At 46.1% G+C, this 21,658-nt stretch overlaps 3 protein-coding genes and 1 pseudogene across 3 annotated transcripts; 2 read left to right on the top strand and 2 right to left on the bottom strand.

The window, feature by feature from the left end:
• The first annotated feature begins 1,523 nt into the window (after positions 1 to 1,523).
• Positions 1,524 to 3,564, top strand: LOC123441457 (annotated as a pseudogene).
• A 3,532-nt stretch (positions 3,565 to 7,096) lies between these two features.
• LOC123442868 (pyruvate decarboxylase 1-like) lies at positions 7,097 to 11,190 on the bottom strand. Its single transcript, XM_045119038.1, has 6 exons — positions 10,548 to 11,190; positions 9,138 to 9,301; positions 8,396 to 9,046; positions 7,890 to 8,007; positions 7,612 to 7,800; positions 7,097 to 7,449 (listed from the first exon to the last, which is right to left on the bottom strand). Exons 1-6 carry the CDS (start codon positions 11,034 to 11,036, stop codon positions 7,279 to 7,281), a joined length of 1,782 nt encoding a protein of 593 aa, XP_044974973.1. The 5' UTR covers positions 11,037 to 11,190; the 3' UTR covers positions 7,097 to 7,278.
• Positions 11,191 to 14,053: 2,863 nt separating this feature from the next.
• LOC123441455 (putative E3 ubiquitin-protein ligase SINA-like 6) lies at positions 14,054 to 15,107 on the top strand. Its single transcript, XM_045117885.1, has 2 exons — positions 14,054 to 14,293; positions 14,377 to 15,107. The coding sequence occupies exons 1-2, from the start codon at positions 14,054 to 14,056 to the stop codon at positions 15,043 to 15,045; spliced, it is 909 nt and encodes a 302-aa protein (XP_044973820.1). The 3' UTR covers positions 15,046 to 15,107.
• Positions 15,108 to 15,456: 349 nt separating this feature from the next.
• Positions 15,457 to 16,835, bottom strand: LOC123442869 (chlorophyllase-2). Its single transcript, XM_045119039.1, has 3 exons — positions 16,500 to 16,835; positions 16,256 to 16,378; positions 15,457 to 16,157 (listed from the first exon to the last, which is right to left on the bottom strand). The coding sequence occupies exons 1-3, from the start codon at positions 16,776 to 16,778 to the stop codon at positions 15,603 to 15,605; spliced, it is 957 nt and encodes a 318-aa protein (XP_044974974.1). The 5' UTR covers positions 16,779 to 16,835; the 3' UTR covers positions 15,457 to 15,602.
• Positions 16,836 to 21,658: the final 4,823 nt, after the last annotated feature.

Raw genomic sequence — 21,658 nt, 5'->3', positions numbered from 1 at the left:
AATTTCAGATGACCTCATTATGCTGGATAGACCGGTTTCAAAAAAAAATTATGCTAGACAGGGATCGTGTGGAAACCTGATATGTTCACCGAGGATTCGGTGGGCGGCTATTCGCAATGGAAACCCTAGATCCCCACTGAAGAAGCTCCTTACTACTCCCTCCGTTCCTAAATATAAGTCTTTTTAAGATTTCACTAGAGGACTACATACAAAGCAAAATGAATGAATCTATACTCTAAAGTATGTCTATATACATCCATATGTAGTTTTTTAGTGGAAATTCTAAAAAGACTTATATTTAGGAATGGAGGGAGTAGTGTGTAGTGTCATCCTTGTACACAATTACCTCTGAAGCACAGCCTGTCCTTGTTATGCTTACTGGTCCTGCGGCATTTAATTGCTGGTTTGAAACCCTACCTGACATGGTCACCACTAACCAATAAGGTCTATATCAGAAAGATATAGTACCAACACTTTATAGTCACTCTTGATAGTAATAATATTATTATCATTGTACAGCCCTTAAAGTCATAAGATGGCTCTAACTTTCCTCACAAAACAATGGAAATCGATTAAAAACAGCCGGTTGATTCCAGCGCGACGTAAGCCTCCTCTAGCGGACGGCACGTGTCCCTATCCCCACACGGGATGCCCCAGCCACACAAGCACCAACTGACTCTTGACTTGCATCGCGGCTCTCCCCAAATCAAAGCATCCTGCTGCAAGCCGTCGTGAACGCTGGGAGCAAGGGGAGCACTGGCGCTGCAATTAATGGCGGTCGCGCGGACGGTGGTGCTGAGCTCTTGTCGGGCGGCTCCTTATGTACTGCGATGCAGCGCGCATTTGCTGCAATGATGCTTCATTGGCTACTGCACTAGAGCCTCGCCAGCGGCTGCAATGAAGCTTCACCGTCCAGCCGAAGCTGCCATGCAGCGGGCGGTATTGGAATGGAGGTTTTGCGACGTCTGCATCGAAGCTTCACCGACGGCACGGAGCTGTGATGCAATGGAGCTTCACTAGAGGCTGCAATGAAACTTTCAGCGGCGGCTGCATTGAAGCTTCACCGGCAGCCTGGAGCTGCGATGCAGTGGAGAGCTTGGCCGGCGGGGTTGGGTGCTGCGATGGAGAGCGAGGTGGCGCTGCGCGCGGTGTTGCGTCGCCGACGCCGACGGTGAAGGATCGCTGTGCTGCCAGCAGGGGGAAGGGGGCGGCGCGACAATGCTTCACATGGCGATGCGGTCGTTGGCTGCGGCTGCCGATATGAGAAGGACCCGTCTTGGCGTTGACTGATCCAACGGCGGCATGCGACCTGACTGATTTTCTAGGCAGGTCCCAAAAACAATAGCACCTGCTTGGAAAGAAGGGGTTGTTTTTTGTTTTCCCATTCCAAAGCATGCACTACGTTTCCAATGCGAGAAGAGCCCCTTTTTCTCCGCTTCTGCTCTTCGGTGCAGAAACCGTCAGTTTTTACCGCTCAAGATTTTCCTACTCAAGTCCAGCGAAGATAAGTAGCAGCAGTGGGCATGTCACCGGCGACGGCGAGAGGTGGTGCCCAGCGAGACCAGGCCGGCGAAGCCGTCGCGGACAAGGACGGCACCGCCGAGGGAGGGAAGGGCACCTGGAGGCACGCGGCGTTCCACGTGGCGACGACGATCGCCACGCCGGCAGCCTACGCTCCCTTGCGCCCTTGGGCTGGCCTCTGGGTGAGCAGCGCCGTGCTGTTTGTTCATTTACCATATTATGGTGTAAATTCTCTGCTTGGCTATCTTCTGATGGTCCGGTGATTAGCAGAGCTCTGTTTTTTTCCCGCAGGTGTTTGCAGCTTGGTGATAGGGACGCTGGTCACCTGGTGTTCTAGCTTGGCTGTCGCCTCACTGTGGCAGTGGAACGGAGAGAAGCACGCCAGCTACCGCCTGCTTGCACATAGCATACTTGGTCAGTCCAATTTTTCTCCCAACAAATACTTCTTACCATCTGCAGAATTGCAGAAACCGTTTTGATTGTTGCGAAAAAATGTTACCGAGAGGCCAATGAGACTACTAGCTAGTTACTCTCCCAGCTTTGAGACTGAAATGTTCTTTTGACGATTCAGCAAGCGGCTGTTAACAGCACAGCAGTTTGTGAAAAATTTACCTTGAGAGTGTGACTCTGTACTCTGTTGATCAGGTCCCTGGGGCTACTGGTATGTGTCATTCTTTCAGCAAGTGGCGTCGGTTGGCAACAACATTGCGATCCAGATTGCGGCTGGCAGCAGCCTCAAGGCTGTCTACACGCACCACTATTCCGCCGGCCATGGCGCGATGACGCTGCAGCACTTCATCCTCCTCTTCGGCGCGTTCGAGCTGCTTCTCTCCCACCTTCCCGACATCCACTCGCTCCGGTGGGTGAATGCCACCTGCACCGCCTCCACCATCGGGTTTGCCGCGACAGCCATCGGTGTCGCGATATACGATGGTAAAATTCAGTAAATTTTCATCCTGCATAAAGTGCTGAAATTTCTGAATGTATGAAAGAATCCGACAGCATCCTTTACTGCAGGATATCGGATTGACCGAAATGATGTGGGTTACAGTCTGCAAGGAAGCAACGCAACCAAGGTCTTCAGAGGTTTCAATGCATTGGGCACAATAGCCTTCTCATTTGGTGACGCAATGCTGCCAGAAATCCAGGTGCCCGTCTGAAATTCAGTTTCATATATCGACGAATTAGGTGTACATCAATCATCCTTTCTGTAAGAAGTGGCTGAAATGCAGAGCACCGTGCGAGAACCGGCGACGACAAACATGTACAAAGGCAGAGCACCGTGCGAGAACCAGCGACGACAAACATGTACAAAGGCGTCTAGACGGCGTACACGTTGATCGTCGTGTCCTACTGGACACTGGCATTCAGTGGCTACTGGGCATTTGGCTCTGGAGTCCAGCCATACATCTTGTCCTCCCTGACTGTCCCAAGATGGGCAATTGTGATGGCAAACATATTTGCAGTTGTTCAGATCACAGGCTGCTTTCAGTTAAACTGTAACTTATGGCAAGCCTCCCTAATTCCATCAGAGATTTCTTGGCAACCATCCAGTAACTAACTGTACTTTTTCGGTTCTTCACAAAGATATACTGCAGGCCGACATACGCGCACTTTGAAGAGCGCATTCAGGCAAAGAACACGGCATACAGAGCATGGCTGGCGACTGATGTACACCTCTGCATACATGGCGACGATCACCCTCATCGCCGCCGCAATGCCATTCTTTGGGGACTTTGTATCAGTTTGTGGTGCGGTTGGGTTCACCCCACTGGACTTTGTGCTGCCTGCATTGGCATTTTTCAAGGCTGGGAAGCTGCCCAAAAACCTGGGGCTGCGGCGTACTGTCAAGGCCCTTTGCTGCGCCGTCGCCGTCTTGTTCTCTGTCATCGGAGTTCTTGCATGCATTGGCGCCATCAGAGCAATTGCGCTTGACGTAAAGACCTACAAGTTCTTCCATGACATGTGATCATAGTTAGGTTATATCAGGTTGCTATGTGCATCAGTTCACTTAGATGTAGGTTTGTTTGTGGCAGCGCTAGATGCCAGGCAATATGCAATGTTATATACAGTAGTACATGGAGACTCATTTTGTAACTTGAGTCACATTTTAAACATTTAAGATCAGAATCAACACACATACATCTCATACCAATTAAAAAACGTAACTATATGTATAATCTCTTGCCAAAATAAATAAATAATTCGATGTCCCCAGAAATCTACTTAAAATTCTATAAAAAATCAAGAAACCAACAAATCAGAATACCACTTAGAGCAAAGCATACAGGATGGATGCTGTCACATAAACATCACACATAACAATGGTACAGTTCCTTCTCATATTAAATTTCGTTAAGAGTTGATTCTCATCCTTTTCGAAAAAAAAGAGTTGATTCTCATATATTGGACTGAACACAAGCAGTTTATGTATTCTGGCCTTAATAGATATATGTGCCACCCTTCATTAATATTAGCATTACAATTCATAAAATTGCACTAGCTCCGTTTTGAAGAGCAAGATAAGTAAGGAAGGTAAAAACAGAAGAAAACTAAAGATGAAAGTGAAGGGAAAATAGTTATGAGCCTATGACAAATACTTATGAGTGTTCAATACTTAAGCAGTACCAGCTTATTTCAGATTGACACTGAACCTTTTCACCTTATCACTGAGAAGAACTGTTATCATAGAGTCTGAGATGTGGCTGAGTAGACGAGAAACGACCTTGAAGAGCGCCTCTCTCGGCAAAATCGGTTGTGCGATCGATACTACCATGCCAAGGTAGTTGAGGACTTCATTCATGTAGTCATTGGCATGTTGTGGAGTTTTCTCTGCTGTCCAACTGATGCTAGTCAACGGCGGCATAAATTCATCAATCTTAGAATTGGCCAAGGTTATTAGTCCATTGAAAGCTGCGTCATGTGAGGTGAATGAGGAGCAGGTTTTCATGTGACAGTCTGCTTCTTACTCGTATATAATTAGGCTGCTGCAAATGGTTTCAAAGAAATAAAATTAAATCATACCAGCTGGAAAACATTTTGGGAGCTGCCACTTTCCTGGTCCCTTTAATATTATTAAGGTAGAGATGTGAAAGTGTCGAGAGAGACTCCTCCCTTTAATATTGAGCTCTTTTATGGTACCAGGCACAAATATTGGCCGTCCATTTATGAAATCTAATGATGTTGACCTGTCTATGCTGCTTCAATTTGGTATGCTTGCACCGCTTCACTCCCTTCCTCCAGTATATAAAATCCCGAGGGCATTTAGGGGAGTAAAAAAGTTCAGCCAACACCGCCGGCGGCCGGCCCGCTCTCGCCCTCCCATTTCGTTCACGACAACGCCCACGCCAGTTCCAGCCGCCGCCAGCGTGTACCTGTCCATCTATAGTGAATAGGCCATTTTCCTCGCAATCAACGCCCAGCGACATGCCCTCTATAGTGGCTGTCAACCTGCCACGGCATGCCCTCTAGGATTGTGTTGATCGCTGACGGCCGCGAGGCTGCTGGAGGTGGGAGCTGTCACTGCGGGGCTGTGGGGCGTGCGCCGCGGCTGTTGCTGTGAACATGGTGCGTGAACAGGCGCGCATGGTTGGATCTCTCTGCTTGCAGGAGCGAGACGAGCTCCAGGGACTCATCCATGGCAGACAAGGCGCCAGCTTGAGTGACACGATGATACGGTGGACAAAAACGACAGGAAAGGAAAAGGGATGAGTGGCAGCTCACGATGGCTTTGATGGACATGACGACATGGCCGGGGATGCAGTGGAGACGGCGAGCGGTGGTCCTCAGGTCGTTGTGGAACGAGGAAGACGAGACCGAGTCGGAGGTCGTGGGAGTCGTGGGACAACGAATCTGTTTTCGGTCGCCATTATCTATTGACTGACAACGTAGCTAAGTTTTCCGTAACAACAAATCTATGTCAATCTTACCCTCAGAAAATGAGTGGTCCGATTTTAATATACTGCTCCCTTCCCTGTCAGCGGTATAAGGTACCGTAAAAACGGTCTTAATATTAGGTAGAGACGTGAAACGCATAGTAGTCTTTTTGCTTTTTTTACTTTTGATAGGTATAAATTCAAGTTCTTCACACCCCATGTAAATTTTCATAGGGAAAAAGCATTGAAACGTTTTTTTTTTTTTTGCAAAGGGCGCAAAATAACCCTCTCCCATGAATGTTCAACAACCCAAAACAGACTAGTGAATTTACAGTGTTCTTTCTGTAATATTTTGACATTCAGAAATTGTTTTCACCCCAGGATTGCGCCATTGAATTACTTCACCACATAACTGAATCTTCTTTGCATTCTAGAAACGCAACTTTTTTTTCGAAAAGGAGGCATCGCCCCGGCCTCTGCATCGAGTGATGCATGCAGCCATTTTATTAAGAATGAAGTAGTCTGAATGAAATACAAAGAAGTCCGAGAAACCAAAGGAAAAAAACAAGAAAAAGAGTTACACGGCGATCATAACGCCAATACCGACTAAATCCATCGGTATACACTACTATGGTCCAATCCTATTAGCAATGCCGTCATCCATATCGGTTGAAGATAACCTGAGCTACCATCTTCCATCGGACACACCCAGTAACCAAAGGCTTCCTGGTTTCCACAGGAGTGAGTAAGGACCACATGCGGATCAAGGCGGTAGCCCTGAAGATGACCTGCAAAAAGTTAATATAATGCATTCTGTTAAAAACTAGATCATTTCTGCAGTTCCATATAGCCCACAGAATAGCACAAGTTTCAACTCGACTTAGTTTGACGTAAAGTACATTAACCCCGTCCAGCCACGTCCCAAATAACATGTGAATGCTAGTAGGCGGGGTAATATTGAATGTAATTTGGATTGAGCGCCATAATAATTTAGGCATAGGGCAGTCCAGAAAGAGGTGTTTAATCGTCTCATGCGTCTGACAGAAGCTACATCTTTTATTTCCTTTTCAGTGTCTTTTAGCCAAGTTATCCTTAGTTAAAACAACTCCTTTGTGAACAAACCACATGAAGATTTTTATCTTAAGGGAACCTTGACCTTCCATATATTCATGGACTTTGGAATAGGAGACGTATCAATAATATGGTCATACATCGATTTCACTGAGAAAGTACCATTGGTGGCCAACCTCCAACGAATACTGTCAGAAAAATCAGACAGGGAAAAATCCATTAGCCTTCTGACTAGATGTAACCATCTAACCCATCTATTTTCGATCAAGGCTCTACGAAATTGAATGTTGACAGAAGTCTGTCGTAACACTGCCGCAACGAATGTCTGTTTTCGCTGTGCAATATTATAGAGTTGCGGATACTGGAGAGCCAAAGGTTGCGCTCCTAACCAAGTATCTTCCCAGAATCTAGTATTTTCACCATTGCCAATGACGAATCTAGTCCTGTTAAAAAAAGCAGCCTTTGTCCTCATGAGACCCTTCCAAAAGGGTGAATCGCCCGGTCGCGCAGTGACCTGGGCTAAGGTCTTATGCTGTAGATACTTGTTTCGTCTTACTAATGCTTTTGAGAAACACAACAATCCTGAAACTGTTGTCAAAATCAAGAAAGATGCCAAAATCAAGAGCGTCTTTAGCTGGCTAAGACATCGGTTTCAGATTTATTGAAGTAATATACAAGTACAGGTGAACCGAGACCATCTATGTACAGTAACCATGAGCACGTGCAACAACAGTGGACTCAAATGGATGATTTATTCAGAGATCAGTAACATCTATTCAGAACTTGAGGATCTTGTCGAGGCCTGATGTGTTCACTGGGGATTTGGTGGGCGGCTATTCGCAGCGGAAACCCTAGAACCCCACTCAAGAAGCTCCTTACTAGTATCATCCTTGTGCACAATTACCTCTATAAAGCACAGGCTGTCCTTGTTAGGTCCTAGGGATGCCTCAATTGCCTCCTTCAGTTCCTCCTCCGTTCGGACCTACAGACACAAGGGTGAAATGTCATCGCAATGCAGTACTTTTTATATTTTTTGAAATATGTTCAGGTGGGAATTAAGCCTTTCCCCCTGGTGACAGTTTCAAGAACAACTTTTTATGTATTTTTTAGCCGCATAAATACAGCCTACAACTACAACACCAACCTTGGCTGTATAGCACTTGCCCTCGCCATTATGGAATGCCTCCACCACGCCAGTGTAGTTCCAATTCTTGATGATGTTATAAGGGCCGTCATGGATCTCCACCTCGATGGTGTACCCACCGTTGTTTATCAGGAAGATTATGTTGTTCTGTCCCCACCGGAGCATCGTCGACACTTCTTGCGCCGTCACCTATATACCAGTCCAGTTAAATTTTTGTTAGCTGCATACTTTGATAGAGCTTCAAATTTCATAGTTTGATGATTCTTAATTTTTTGTACCTGAAAGCTGCCATCTCCAATGAAGGAAATGACTCGCTTATCCTTGGCAGCCTGCGCATATCCCAGAGTTGCACCCACTGACCAACCAATTGATCCATATTGCATCTGAAATTCATACCTGCCGAAAGAAAATGGTAAAATAACTAAACAGAATACATCCTACTTACTGATCTAAAAGCATTGCTTGTTGGTTGTCACCAATGTAAAAATAGCAACATCTATCATACATCTTGAAACGTGTTGAGGGTCTTACATGAAGCCAGCTGATAATATGGCACCACCCATCAGTGACACATCACGGGTTATTTTATCAAAATTCAAACTGCTATGTGGCATTTTATCAAATTTTCCCAGTTAATATTGAAAAAAATCAGAACAAAACATCTCAATATAATACGACTACACCTAAATTAAAAATAAGACGGATGTGACCAACAACAGATCCAGGAGTTTAAAAGAACTAATAGATGGAAGTTAGGGCTATGGAATATCTCAGGGGACCTTACCCACAGCCTTCCGGCAGTTTCAGCTTCTGGCAGTTAAACCATGAGTCCCCAGTCTCTGCTATAACAGCTGAGCTGCCAGACAACATTTTCTGAATATGCTTGAAAAGTACATTCACTCTCAAAGGCTCTCCATGCTCAGAGGAAAGGGGTTCGCCCTGAGGCACAAAAATCCGACTATAGTTGTCGTAGGCAGCTGTGTTCTTCTTCAGCCGGGTTGCAAGTGCATGCAGGAAGTCCTTCATCAGAACACACCCAAATGCAGGCCCATTCCCAATCACTACTCGGTCCGGCTGGACGATGATGGCCTTCTCCTTCTTGAGAAGAAGTGAGTACCCAACCGAGCTGTAGTCATTAAATATCGGGCCAGCAAACAAATAGGCATCAGCTGACTCCACAATCTCAGCACAGAATGGAGTGCTCACAGCACCCCAATATGTGCCAATAAATCTAGAATGGTGCTCTGGCACAAGCCCCTTTGCAGAAGGCATCACTGCAACCGGATAACCGCATGCATCAGCCAGCTCTACGAAAGCTTCACATGCTTTGGCCACCCTCATCTTCGGTCCGCCAACAAGGACAGGCTTGACTGATTTGTTCAAAAAAGCCGCAGCAGTCTCCACTGCTGCTTCCAGGTTCATCTGGTTTGACAGTCTGACAAATGAACAGTTCATCGACATCAGTAATACCAAGCTAACTGCCATCTCATCGTGGTTATGTGCATACAGGGAGCATGCCGACTTACTTTGGGGAGAGAAAGAAAGGGACAGGATGGCGGCTAAAGGTAGGATGCGGGATCGAGGGGAGGTTGCAGCTGATGCTGATGTAAACTGGCTTGCTCTCCTTCAGTGCAGTGGAAATGGCAGTGTCAATCTGTTCATGTGCATCCTCCAAGTTGTTCACCACTGCCTGCAATTTATGAAATGAGGTCATATCATAGCAAAAAATAAATAAATTGCAATGCTCATTAAGATACTTGCATTTCCACTTTTGAAAATATATTCACAATTCCAAGCATACATATCATCTCTGGAAGGTAAAGGTTTAGTCTCCTCTTAACCTTCTATGTAGTCGCACATGTTCATTTAATTTCCCGTATATGAATGCTTTATTTCCTCATTCTGTTAATACACAAATTTAACTGTGTACAATGAAATCATTCTTGCTGTATAATTGTCTTACAGAATTATCATACTATTCATATACGCCATCCAAGCTAACTTGGAAGTGCAAAAGTAATGGCTAATCAAGCCAGAGGTACAACTGATGCACCAATCACTGTAATGGACTAAAAGGTATGCTTGAAGTTGTTAAGCATAGTTGCTACTCATGCATGACAATAGTCCAAGTTAGCAGACAGAAGGAATTATCCTTCGAAAACGGGGTAGTGTCTCTGTTTCTATATTGGAGAATCCTATTTCTGAACCAATAAGCCAATAAGTGTAACAGCTACTCCCGACGTTTTTTGACAGACAGTGTCAAATAAACATCTTATATTTTGATACAGAGAGAGTACTGTATATTGGTCCAGATTCTATAAAGCCGGTTTCTAGTTTGGAGCAAACAGCATGTCCAACAGTGAATCCGGTGATCTCCACAGTCAAGGATTTTACATGCACCCCCTAGTCAATAACTCGATATTCAGAGAACAATTTTATCTCAGAAAAAGAGATTTCTCATAGTTACAGTACAAACAAAATCATCAATCAATCCCTAAGCTCAAGAAAGCATGAACGTACAATCCTATCAGTCTCTACAGATTTTAGCATCGGGGCAACTCGGCAAGGCAGCAATACAGCAAGAAAATTATGTCTCGAGATTGCAAATTGTATGTTAATACCGTTGAATTGAACATTGGAATCAACTGTTTAGACGTACAATGCTAGAACTGCATCAAAGTCATTCCCTGACAATCTACCAAACCCCAAAACGCACACTATCAGAAACAATTACAAAATATCACAAACTGAACATTTCAGAAAAGGGAATTGTGAATTAAACCACAGATCCAGTCCATCGACCAATCTGAAACTAAAATAAACTTTCCCCTAAAATCTGAGCAGTGTCAAAATCCCTAATAAAATCGGAGCAATAAAACTGAAAAACTACGCATTGAGTGAGAAAAAAAGAGGGCTGCGCACGCACGGAGACGTGCCTGGTAGCAGGTGACGTTCTGGAAGCAGCGGAGCTCCTGCGTGAAATCGGGGATGCCGATGGTGTGGTGGAGGATCCGGTTGCTGCCGTAGTCGTTGCTGTTGGGGCCCCCGACGATGCAGATGACGGGGAGGTTCTCGCTGAAGGCGCCGGCGACGGCGTTGATGGCGCTGAGCCCGCCGACGGTGAAGGTGACCGCGCAGGCGCCGACCCCGCCGGCGCGCGCGCGGGCGTAGCCGTCGGCGGCGTAGGCGGCGTTGAGCTCGTTGCAGCAGCCGACGAGCCGCACCCCGCCGCCGGACGGCTGCTCCGCCTCGAGCTCGTCGAGGAGCGTCAGGTTGAAGTCCCCCGGCACGGTGAAGACGTCGCGCGCGCCGACCTCCGCCAGGCGCCGCGCGAGGTGGCGCCCCAGCGTGGCCTCCCGCGGCATGGCGGCCGCGGAGGGCGGCGCCGCGGCGTCAGCCGGGGAAGGCACCGAGCCGATGTCCATGGCGAGGGTGGGGTGGGGTGGGCGGCTTGGTGGCGGTTGGCGCGGAGGTTCTTCTTGGCCGCGGTGGTGGAGGGGAGAAGGTTCGTGCTTGAAAAAGTTGGCTGCTTGGCGCTGGTGATGTAGGCGTCCGACAGTTGGAGCCTAGTGGCGACGCATCCCACATCGCCGGGCAGCGCAGGTGGCTTCTAGACGAAGGGGACAATTGTCGCGTCGCTCCGTTTTATTCCTTTTTATTCGAGAAAAGGCCAAAGGCCCAACTTTATAAATTAAAGACCCAACCTTTACATCATGGATTTTTTGTGTTGAGATCTTCAAAACATAACACTTTTATACTCCCTCCGTTCCTAAATATAAGTCTTTTAAGTGATTTCACTAAGGGTCTACATACGAAGCAAAATGATTGAATCTATACTCTAAAATATGTCTATATACATCCGTATGTAGTCCACTAGTGAAATCTTTACAAAGACTTATATTTAAAAACGGAGGGAGTATTATATAAGACTGAGGGAGTAGATCTTATGATTATAAGTTTTAGCGAACTTTAAAAAAAATCAGAAATACAAAAATACAAAAACCCAAAATTATTCAAAAAAAAGGGAAAATATGTTCTCATGAAAAACTGGATACCAAAATACTAAAGAAAAAAAGGAGCCGGGAAGCAGGTTAAGAGTTTAAAAAGGATGAACCTTTTCCCTTTTCTCGAACAAGCACTAGCGGAAGCAAATCTGAACTGTCTGTGAAAGCGGTTTTTCTTCTGAAATACAACTCACAGAAGCAATATGTGCTTTTACGAGAATTTTTTTGTGCTTTTGTGAAAGCATATTTTTTTCGGGAAGCACATTAGTGCTTTCACGTGCTTCTCGTGCTAACGCATTTTTAAAAAAAAAGAACACATCACATGGAAGCAAATGTGTTCTTCCATGCGAAGTAATTTTGTGCTTCTTATGAAAGCACATATTATTATTATTTTCAAGAAGTACAACGCGGAGTTGTGCTTCGCCAGAAAAACTACAAAATCTAAGGAAACCAAGCCAAAAGCCAAAAAAAACAAAAAAAAAACGCATCTAAAATCCAAAAGCGCGCATAGAAAAATGAAAAAAATAAAATTCAATAAAGCATCCGGTACATGACATGTGGCAACTGTTGGACGCACCATTGGCGCACTCCCACTCCACCAAAGTGATTCTTGGAGGTCCCTATGAAGGGTTAACCGCTCGTTAGTGACTCTCACGAATCTATGGGGCGCTTGTGTACCGTCAAAACTCAAAGTATTTTTATGGCGTTTGGCCCAATAGTCAATCCCAACCTTTGATGTTTTGGAGCATAGAAATATGGCCGATACGCGTTGATTCTCAAGATTCTTGATGTCACACATTGGTGGAATGCTCCTTGGGCGGTATGGTTTCCGAGATAAAAAGCAATTTGTGAGCAATAATTTCAGTCACCTTTATCAACCCACTTGTCTGTTAGGAAGTTCTTATACGAGCTTGAGATCATCTCTCCAAAGAAGACAACAGTCCAGGCGGCGCCAACCCTGGCTTTTGTTAGGAAACCTTGGATCACGACAAAAAAATTTGAATTCTAATTGTCCGGGTGTATTGTGGGCGATGACAACCAAGAGGTGGGCTTGGAAGCAGCCATCCTTTGAAGAAAGCATCAGAACCCCATCTGGATTTCGGAAATTCTATATCGATGGTGTCATGGCAAAAAATAGTGATCGAGGTTCAGTGGATGTGGTTTGTCTTGACGAACATGGTAACTATATGGGATCACTGATGCACCAATTCTAGAAGCACTGGCTTGTCGCAACACTACTGAAAAAAAGTTTATAGGTGAACCCTAATGTATGACGGGTGGTGTGTGCCATCCGTCACAACTATTTTTTAAAAACAAGTGATGGCGGGTACAAAGCGAGCCCACCACAGTTAACTGCTCCACTCGCCAAAGGTATAACCTTCAGGATGGGACTTATTTGCGTAACTCATCTGTGATGGGCGCCGACAAGTGCCCGCCACACGTAGGTGACCAAGCAGTGGCGAGCGGCCCTTAGCAGCCGCCACTAGTTAACCTTGTCGGGTTTTCACTTTGGACAGACCATAGCTGTGGCGGGCGTTGCATGCTTCTCGCCAGTGTTAGGTTAAAGATCTTATGGCGAGTCGCCGTGCACGCTTGCCACTTCTACTAATTTTTTTAAATCTCAGCACGGGACTTGACGAAAATTACATACGCGCGGTTGGCCATGGCCGTCCAAACTGAAGGCATTGAGCTGCGACACCCAATCCACCCGATATGATAAGATTCTTTGTCTGGTCACTTAAGAAATATTCTTTTGGGCAATTCTTAGCCATTGGATCTGGTAATTATGGATGGATTAGATTGTGTGTGTCAAAAATGAGCCGTGTTTTCTCCCGCCAAAAAAAAGAGCCGTGTTTTGTACATTCTGTCAAACATGAGTATTACTAACAAATGAATATATTTTTCCTCATGCAAGTAAATTGAAACACATTAACCATCTTTTCATATATTTTTCCTCGTGCATGATGGCTGGTCTAGTTATTATCCCTCAACACTAGTTAGCTGCATCCCATGCAAAGATCTACATAAGCTAGTTAAACGAAAACGTGCATTGCACTAGTTAAAATTAAGGACCGACGAGACGTTTCGTGGGCATGATCCAAATTATGAGTTATAATAAAACGGGCGCGTCATGCATGGAAACGCTGCGGTTCGCACCAGCAAGAGGGGTCGAGGAGTTTGCACCGAGCCGAGCACGCGCAAGCCTTTCAGGTCTGCTCGTTTCACCTCCCTCGTCATTGGTTTGCCGAGCTATAAAATCTGCGAGTGCCGTGGCGTTGCCTGTGAGTGCCATTGCCATCACAAGCTTCCATCTTCATCTCAACCTGCAGGTTAATTAGCATAATTTCTGCATCGATACTGTGGAGTACTTGAGTTCGGTGTCTGCTTTACGTGTCACTGAATCATCCCTGGTAGTATTTGCTTGGATACATAGGGCGATGCAGAAAAGGAGCGCCAAGAAAGGCGGCAAGGGCAGCGGCGGACCAAAGAAGGACATGGGTTGCAGCAGTGGCAGCGTACCAAAGAAGGCGAGAACCACTAGGAAATCACCAACCAAGTGCGGCGCTGAGCATGAAGAGGAGGAAGAAGAGATGGAGATCGTCAACGTCTTCTCCCACGAGATGGATAGCCTGGAATGCGACATCTGCTTTCTCCCATTCGAGTCCCGAGTTTACTCGGCAAGTATCGCAAATTATCTTTTCGAATCCTAGCATAGTTTTGTTCACTATTGATTCATGATGATGCATGATTTTGATCTCAGTGCAAGAACGGGCACGCGGCGTGCGCTGCCTGCTGCATCAACATGGAACGCGAGTGCCCCAGCTGCAGAGAGCCCATCGGCGACTTCCGCTGCCGGGCAACGGAGAAGATCCTCGCCGGCATGACCAGGCCATGCCGGTTCAAGAAGCACGGCTGCACGGAGACCGTCCGCTACACGGAGGCGCGCGCCCACGAGGAGGACGCATGCCGCTTCGCGCCGTACCGCTGCCCGTTCGACGGCTGCGCCTACCGCGGTCTGATGCTCTACGACCACATCCAGGACGACCATGCGGCTGGCGGCGGCGTCACCTCCGCCATGGGTCTGCTCCGGCGGATGACAGTAACGCTGCAGAAGGCGGCGCCCTTCCTCGCGCTCATGCACCGCGACGGGGAGAGTGTCTTCCTCCTGCTCAACCGCGGCGGCGACGACCTCACTGGGCGCCGGCTGTCGGTGATTTGCATCTGCCCTTACCCGTTGGAGGAGGACGAGGAGATAGAGACGGAGTACACGATGGTTGTGAAGGGCGACGTGGCAGCGTCGCTGTCGCTGACGGCGACCGTGCCGTTTGTCCGCCGGCTGCAGGGGTACAAGGCCAATGCGTTCATCATCGTACCCAAGGAATTCTGGGATTCGTCGGGCACCGTCACCGTCACCCTGCAGTTCTCTTGAGCGCTGGCCGATGTTTCGTTTCTGCTTCCTTCTCTTGATTGAAGAAAGCTAGAGTATTATCATCGCTGGATGGATATCTTACGGTCTTGTCCTGTTATTTCCGAGTTCGTACTTCTATGAACATTATATGCATGGGTGCATGCTTCCTGTTATTTCCGAGTTCGTACGTGCTTATATGAACATACCACAGTAGTATATTGCCAATGTGTGATTATGGGCGCATGCTTTAGATTACCTGCTTGCATCTATGCATGCTGAGTACGTAGTACTCCCTCCGTTCCTAAATATAAGTAGTTTTAGAGATTTCATTAGAGGACTACATACGAATGTACATAGACATATTTTAAAACGTAGATTCACTCATTTTACTTCGTATGTAGTCCACTAGTACAATATCTAAAAAGACGTATATTTAGGAACGGAGGGAGTAGTATTTATCAGGTGACGTGTGGATCATACTACATGGAATGGATGTTTTCTTCGGTAAACTCGTTCTTCATCTCTTATTAACAAGGTTTGTGCGTGCTGGCTAATGCTATCGTGAATCATGTATAGAGCTATTCATCGCGGAACTCCACGGCGGACAGCACCACGGGCGCGGCCACCGTTTGCTCCCTCACGGCATCCAACCACTCGGGCTTCCCCTCCACCCACTTGTTGAGGAACGCCACCATGGCGCCGGCGACGAACCGCCTCATGGGCGCCCTGGCCCCGCCGCTCTTGCAGAGGGCGCGCGTGGCCAGCCCCTTGGCGCCCGTCGTCACGTCGTCCATCATGTCGGTGTGGCCGTAGTCCCTGGCCACGAGGTGGCACGCCGGCGCCGCGCACTCGTCGTAGAATGCCGCGTGGCTGACCCCCAGCGGCGCGCAGGGCGGGAACAGCGCGTTGCGAGGCAGCTCGCCGAGGCCCGTGCCGATGACCATCACCGGCGCCGGGACGCGGATCGCGTTCGGCTTGTAGGCCAGGATTGGCGGGGGCGTCTGGTTGCCCATGCCGGTGCCGTCCACGGGGTCGACGGCGATGAGGGCAGCCAGAGGCAGGCTGGTCTTGGCGTGCCCCAGCCCCAGCGCGAAGGCCACCTTGCCGCCGCGGCTGTGGCCGGAGATGGACACCTGATCGATTGATGCCATGGTGCAATTGTCAGTTAGCAACACGAGCTCGAATTATTCTTCTGTTAAATTAGAGAGCAGAGTAATCGATGGTAACTGACCGCAGCTAGGTTCGGTCGAATACCGGGTGCGAGCTTCGAAGAGAGGCCGGCGGCGAGCCAGTCGATGACGGCGGCCGCCGAGTTTATCTCGCTGGTGGTGTCGGGTCCGGACACCGTGTACAGCTGCAATTAATTTATACGTACTCCAGTTCAGTACTGTTCATCTCCGGAGAAAAAGTTCATTGCCGCGCCGACATGGATTAGCTTGATGATCTTGTCAATATATACTGTATAACATACTTACCTGAGGACAGACGACGATGAAGCCATGGGAGGCAACATGCTGGATCAGCTGGGAGTAGAAGTAGTTGTTGCAGAGGTAGCCATGCAAGAAGACTACCACGGGGTACTCCCCTGCGTCGCACGGGGCGGCTACCAGCAGCGGCTTGGGAGGAGACTGCTGCGCCTGCGCGTCGGCGTCGACTCGGCTGGCCGCGGAGCACCTCGTGTTCTTGGCCTGCTCGACCCTGGCAAGGCTGGTGCCGTGGCGTCCATGGTCGAACACATCTCCTGCAGACGCCATGGTGTGTGAGGCGTAGCGACAAGCTGCTACGTACTAACTACGCTGGTACCACGCGCCCTGCTTGCAGAGGCACCACGATCATGCAAGTAAGTTTAGCCTGGATTTGTGGCAGTTACGGCTGCGTGTGGCCGTTTAACGGCCGTGTGTTCTGGGAGCCTTATCTGCTTAGTTCTCGCCGAAATATCTCATGCATTAGTCCCTCTTTTCACATTCTCGTGTACTCTAGTACTCCTAATTGATAGTATGGAAGATTGGGACATTCCTTTGTTTCCATCTTTGTTTAGTCCTTCTTTTCACATTATCTTGTACTCTAGTACTTGATAGTATGGAAGATTGGGACATTCCTTTGTTTCCATCTTTGTTTAGTCCTTCTTTTCACATTCTCTTGTACTCTAGTACTTGATAGTATGGAAGATTGGGACATTCCTTTGTTTCCATCTTTGTTTAGTCTTACTGAGTACACGTTTCTCTACATTTTAGCACTATTGCATTTAAATAGTAGTCCATCAATAATTATACATTCATGTAGGTAAAAATTTGATGCAGAGTCCGGGTGTTAAACCCATTTTTAGGAGCGAACCAATCTCTGGTTGGATGGTTAGAGGGACAGTGGCATCCATAGTTCATCAGAGTTCAAATCCTGATGCCTAAATTTATTTCAGGATTTTTGACGATGCACATTCAGTGACAGGAGACGTTCCTGTTTCATGTCACTGATGGGGCGCCTACGATGACTTCATAAATCTTAAAATGATATGTCGGCTTAGTCTTTCGAAGGTGCTCATAGGGGTAGGATGTGCGTGTGTGCATTCATAAGATTGAGTGTATATGCATGTATATGAACGCTTGCGTTCGTACTATATTATAAAAAAAAACCTTTTTAGGAAAACATTTGTAGATATTGAAGTGTAATTATGAAGCATGCTGAACTTTAAAGAACAAATATTTCAATTTCATGAAACAAACTGATATATGTTAGAGATATTTGGAAATTGCAGCAGCATCCTTCATCTCCTTCATTAGCTCTCTAAGCATTCCATAACTTGAGTAACAAAGGAGCCAAACCAAATGAACGTCAAACTAAGCTCTACACCATTGAAATTATATGAATCCTATGCATGGAGAGTCAAAAAATAGAGAGAGAAAAATACATTTCACCAAAATTATACTTTGATATCCAATCTTTACTTATCAGCTAACTATCCAGTAAATGGACTCCAATTCTTTATCAATCTTATGTTGCCACATTAAATTAAACCGTGGAAGGAGAAGAGTACAAAATTAGCAAGAGAAGCAATATAATGACATATGAAACAACGTAGTTCGATGCAGACTACACTATAAAATTGTACATTTGGAGAAAAGAGTGATCTGGTCACATATTATGAATTTGCGACATTCGTCTTATTTTATCAAGAAAAAATAATTTGCTGGAAAGGTTGTGTTGGATGGCTAAGTGTAACCAAAAACTCCTGCATGTAAAATATTACTGATTTTTTATAGGTATTGTGCAATAGAAGGCAAGCATATATAGACATGGTATAATAGTTGAACTAAATGGTAGGCAAAATAAATTGTCACCAAAATAAAGACTTATATAATATTAGAACAAAAGCGAATAACCATGATACCTTCAAAGAATACAAATACTGACAGTATCATATGAAACGACACCATGAAAGGAGTACAGAAATTCAACACCGACCTGAATCGATGAATTACACAAAGTATACAACTCAATTTACTCACACAACATATGTGCAATGCAAACATAGCCATTGTAAAATTATTCAAGAATTGAGACTAGTAATTTTAAAATTCTTATGTATTTTCTGTTTCTTCAATTATTACTTTTGTTTGCTCAATTTTTTTGTCTTTTTTCTTTCGGTTTTTGGCATTTCAAGAGCGTAAAGTAGTGCTTTGGGTGAAAATATGGTATTGCTTCCGCATGAAGCACAATAGTGCTTCAAGGCGAAAACGAAAGGAAAGTAGTGCTTCGCGTGAAGCGCATTAGTTCTTCCTATGTAGCAAAGTAGTGCTTCACCCACGTGCCGAGCATAGTCCGTGCTTCTCTTGAGAAACCAGTTTAACTTATGTTGGAAATACAATTCGGTTTGTAGTGAACAGAAGCTGCTACTAATTGGAAGCTCGCAAGTCATCGAAATCTATCAATATGGGATTTAGTTTATAAGACGTGAGAACGCAACGGTGAAAACAACTTATAATTTGGACACATAGTTTAAGAGATAAAATGTTTTTGAAAAATGAATCTACGAAAAAGCCACAAACAAACCCACGCGTACCTACCATGGGTGGTGAGAAATCTCATCAATACTCGTTGGTTGTGACTAGTGTTGCATATGCAATGCGCCACTTGTCATCACCAATCACCAATATAAGTGGGAATGATCTTTCATAAGGGGTATCTTTTAACTAGTGATTTCGAAGGACTTATAGTATCGTGTAATTCTAAAGAAAACATATAATGTCGTGTCTTCCAGTTATCACAATGCATCCTGATTCGACCCACCGGTACATTTACAATATACTCAGTTTACCTCAACTATAAGGAGCTTAAAACCCAACGGAGGCTGGACCCTATCATGCAGTCTGCTTTGCTTTCAGAAATGTGATGTATCATTTCATAGCGATTTTTCAACAGGGTTGGCCGATCCTTACCTATTTTTTCATGCGAAAGGTAGATTGATGACATCATTGTATCAGAGTAAATTTGTTGTGTTGTGTGAGTACAACCACATCAACATTGGCGAGCTAGGTTTCAAGTTAAAAGGGGCCAGACCAATTTAAACTTCATCACCTGTCTTGAAATTTAATTGAGTGAAAATACTTTTGAAGGAATCACGCGAGGGGGGAGGGGAAGGGGACGGGGTGGGTATCCGATCTATCTACAACGGAGCTTCACGGGGGCACCTAGCCCGTTGCCCCGACCAAAGTTGGAACTCTTTTAGTACCATGTAATAGGACTGCAGCCCATAACTAATAAGGGCCATTTGTCTACTAAATTCTAAGGCCCTATCTGTTTAGTCTTTTGCTTCAGATTTTACAGCTTTTTCACTTCGACAAAAGGCAAGAATAGCTCCTAAATATGTGTTTTTTGTTGCTTCGACTTTTGACTTGCACCATCATATATATTGATTCATAAGCCAAAAGCGGAAGCTAAAAATGCCCTACTTAGAAGCTTCTGTGGTATTTTGTCAAATTGAAAAAGACGCAAAACAGAATTAAAAGCCCAAATAAATAGGGCCTAAGAATGTCGGCCGGTACTCAGCGCTTCACATGACCACAACAAATCGACATTCACACGCTTGTTCGCATGGGCTGGCCCATCAATGCGGCGTGCGCGCTCGCTCGGTTGCCGCCACTCTGTTTTGTTCACTCAATCAATGATTGATCGTAGTCTGTTGTCTTCCAGAAAAAAAAAATCCTAGATTGAAAAAAAAACATGAAATTAAGAAGAAGTTTGTGGATTACAAAAAAATGTTTATGAATTTGGAAAAAGTTCATGGATTTGATAAAGCCCATGAATTTTAAAAAAAATACCTGATTGAAGGAATTCCACGTATTTTAATAAAAGACCTGATCGAAGGAATTTCACTGTACATTCAAACACGTTTTCGTTTTGTAAGCACTGAGACCATCGTCGGCAACACAAATGTGATGCCATGTGAAAATATATTGCGTTCAGAGCGTGTGTTATTTTTTCTTCCGTTGGCTTTTTTGCTAGTTCTCTAAAAAAAAAAACCCAACCCTATTCTTCTCTCCATCTGAAAAAAAGCTCTGTTCTTCTCGCTGGCCTCTCGCGCGGACTTGCGTTGGCGAACGGGGACCGGGCCAGATGCGTGGCAAAATTGACAAAAATGACCCCTAGGGCGAAAGAACTCACGGATTGACCCCTCGGGGTAAATAATTCACCGGCCTAACCCTTTTGTGTGGCGTCCGACACCTAGGCGCCACACTGCACTGTGTGACGCCTAGAGGTTCGGCGCCACACCCCCGACCACATGGCAGGGAGGGGGCCACCCCCCAGGCAGTGTGACGCCTAAGCCTCAGGCGTCACACATTGTAATGTGTGGCGCCTAACGCTTAGGCGCCACACATGGACTTATACAGCCACGACCAAGCCCCCCTCCCCACCAACTCCACCGTCCTTTGTCGTCCTGCGACAAGCATCGTCCAACTACAAGTAACAACAAACATGGATCAGTTTAGCAGAAAAAGATAACAGAGAGTACTTAATACTAACAATTTATTACCTGCCGATACAAGTAAGCCAGTGCGGCCGAGCCCCACCTGAACTTGTTGTCGAAAACAGTCAACGCCTTCAGCCACATCCATGGAGCATTCTTGCCTGTGCCGTCAGCAAAGATAGTCCTAGAGATGACGTACCACATGTAGACGCGAGCATACCTCTGGATCACCTCGTCATCTGCGTCCTCAGGACAATGAGCAAAGTTGGCGGCAATCCAAGTGAAAGTGGCGCCGGCAGGGACTCTATCTTTCTTCCCTCCATCTTCTACCTCCGGCTCCTGCGGCGACATACCAATAAGAGCCTCCATTTGTTGCCGTCATCCCTCAGAATCAGTGCTCATACATAGTGGCTTCCCCTTGATCGGAAGAGCGGTGATCATGGAAACATCTTGAAGAGTAACCGTCATCTCTCCGGTCCGGAGGTGAAAACTATGTGTCCCCGGCCTCCAACGATCAATGAGTGTTGTGACTGCCGCAGCGTTCAGATTGAGAGTTGACCGACTCACAAGCTGCACGAATGGAAGGAGTCCCGTCATCTCGATGTACGGGGTGTATCGCTCATCGTAGTGCATTACAGAGGATGCCCCATGAGACCGGATCTTCAAGGGCGT

This window comes from Hordeum vulgare, chromosome 3H, assembly GCF_904849725.1.
Source record: "Hordeum vulgare subsp. vulgare chromosome 3H, MorexV3_pseudomolecules_assembly, whole genome shotgun sequence".
NCBI classification, from domain to species: domain Eukaryota; kingdom Viridiplantae; phylum Streptophyta; class Magnoliopsida; order Poales; family Poaceae; genus Hordeum; species Hordeum vulgare.
This window is presented reverse-complemented; position numbering and strand designations above follow the sequence as displayed.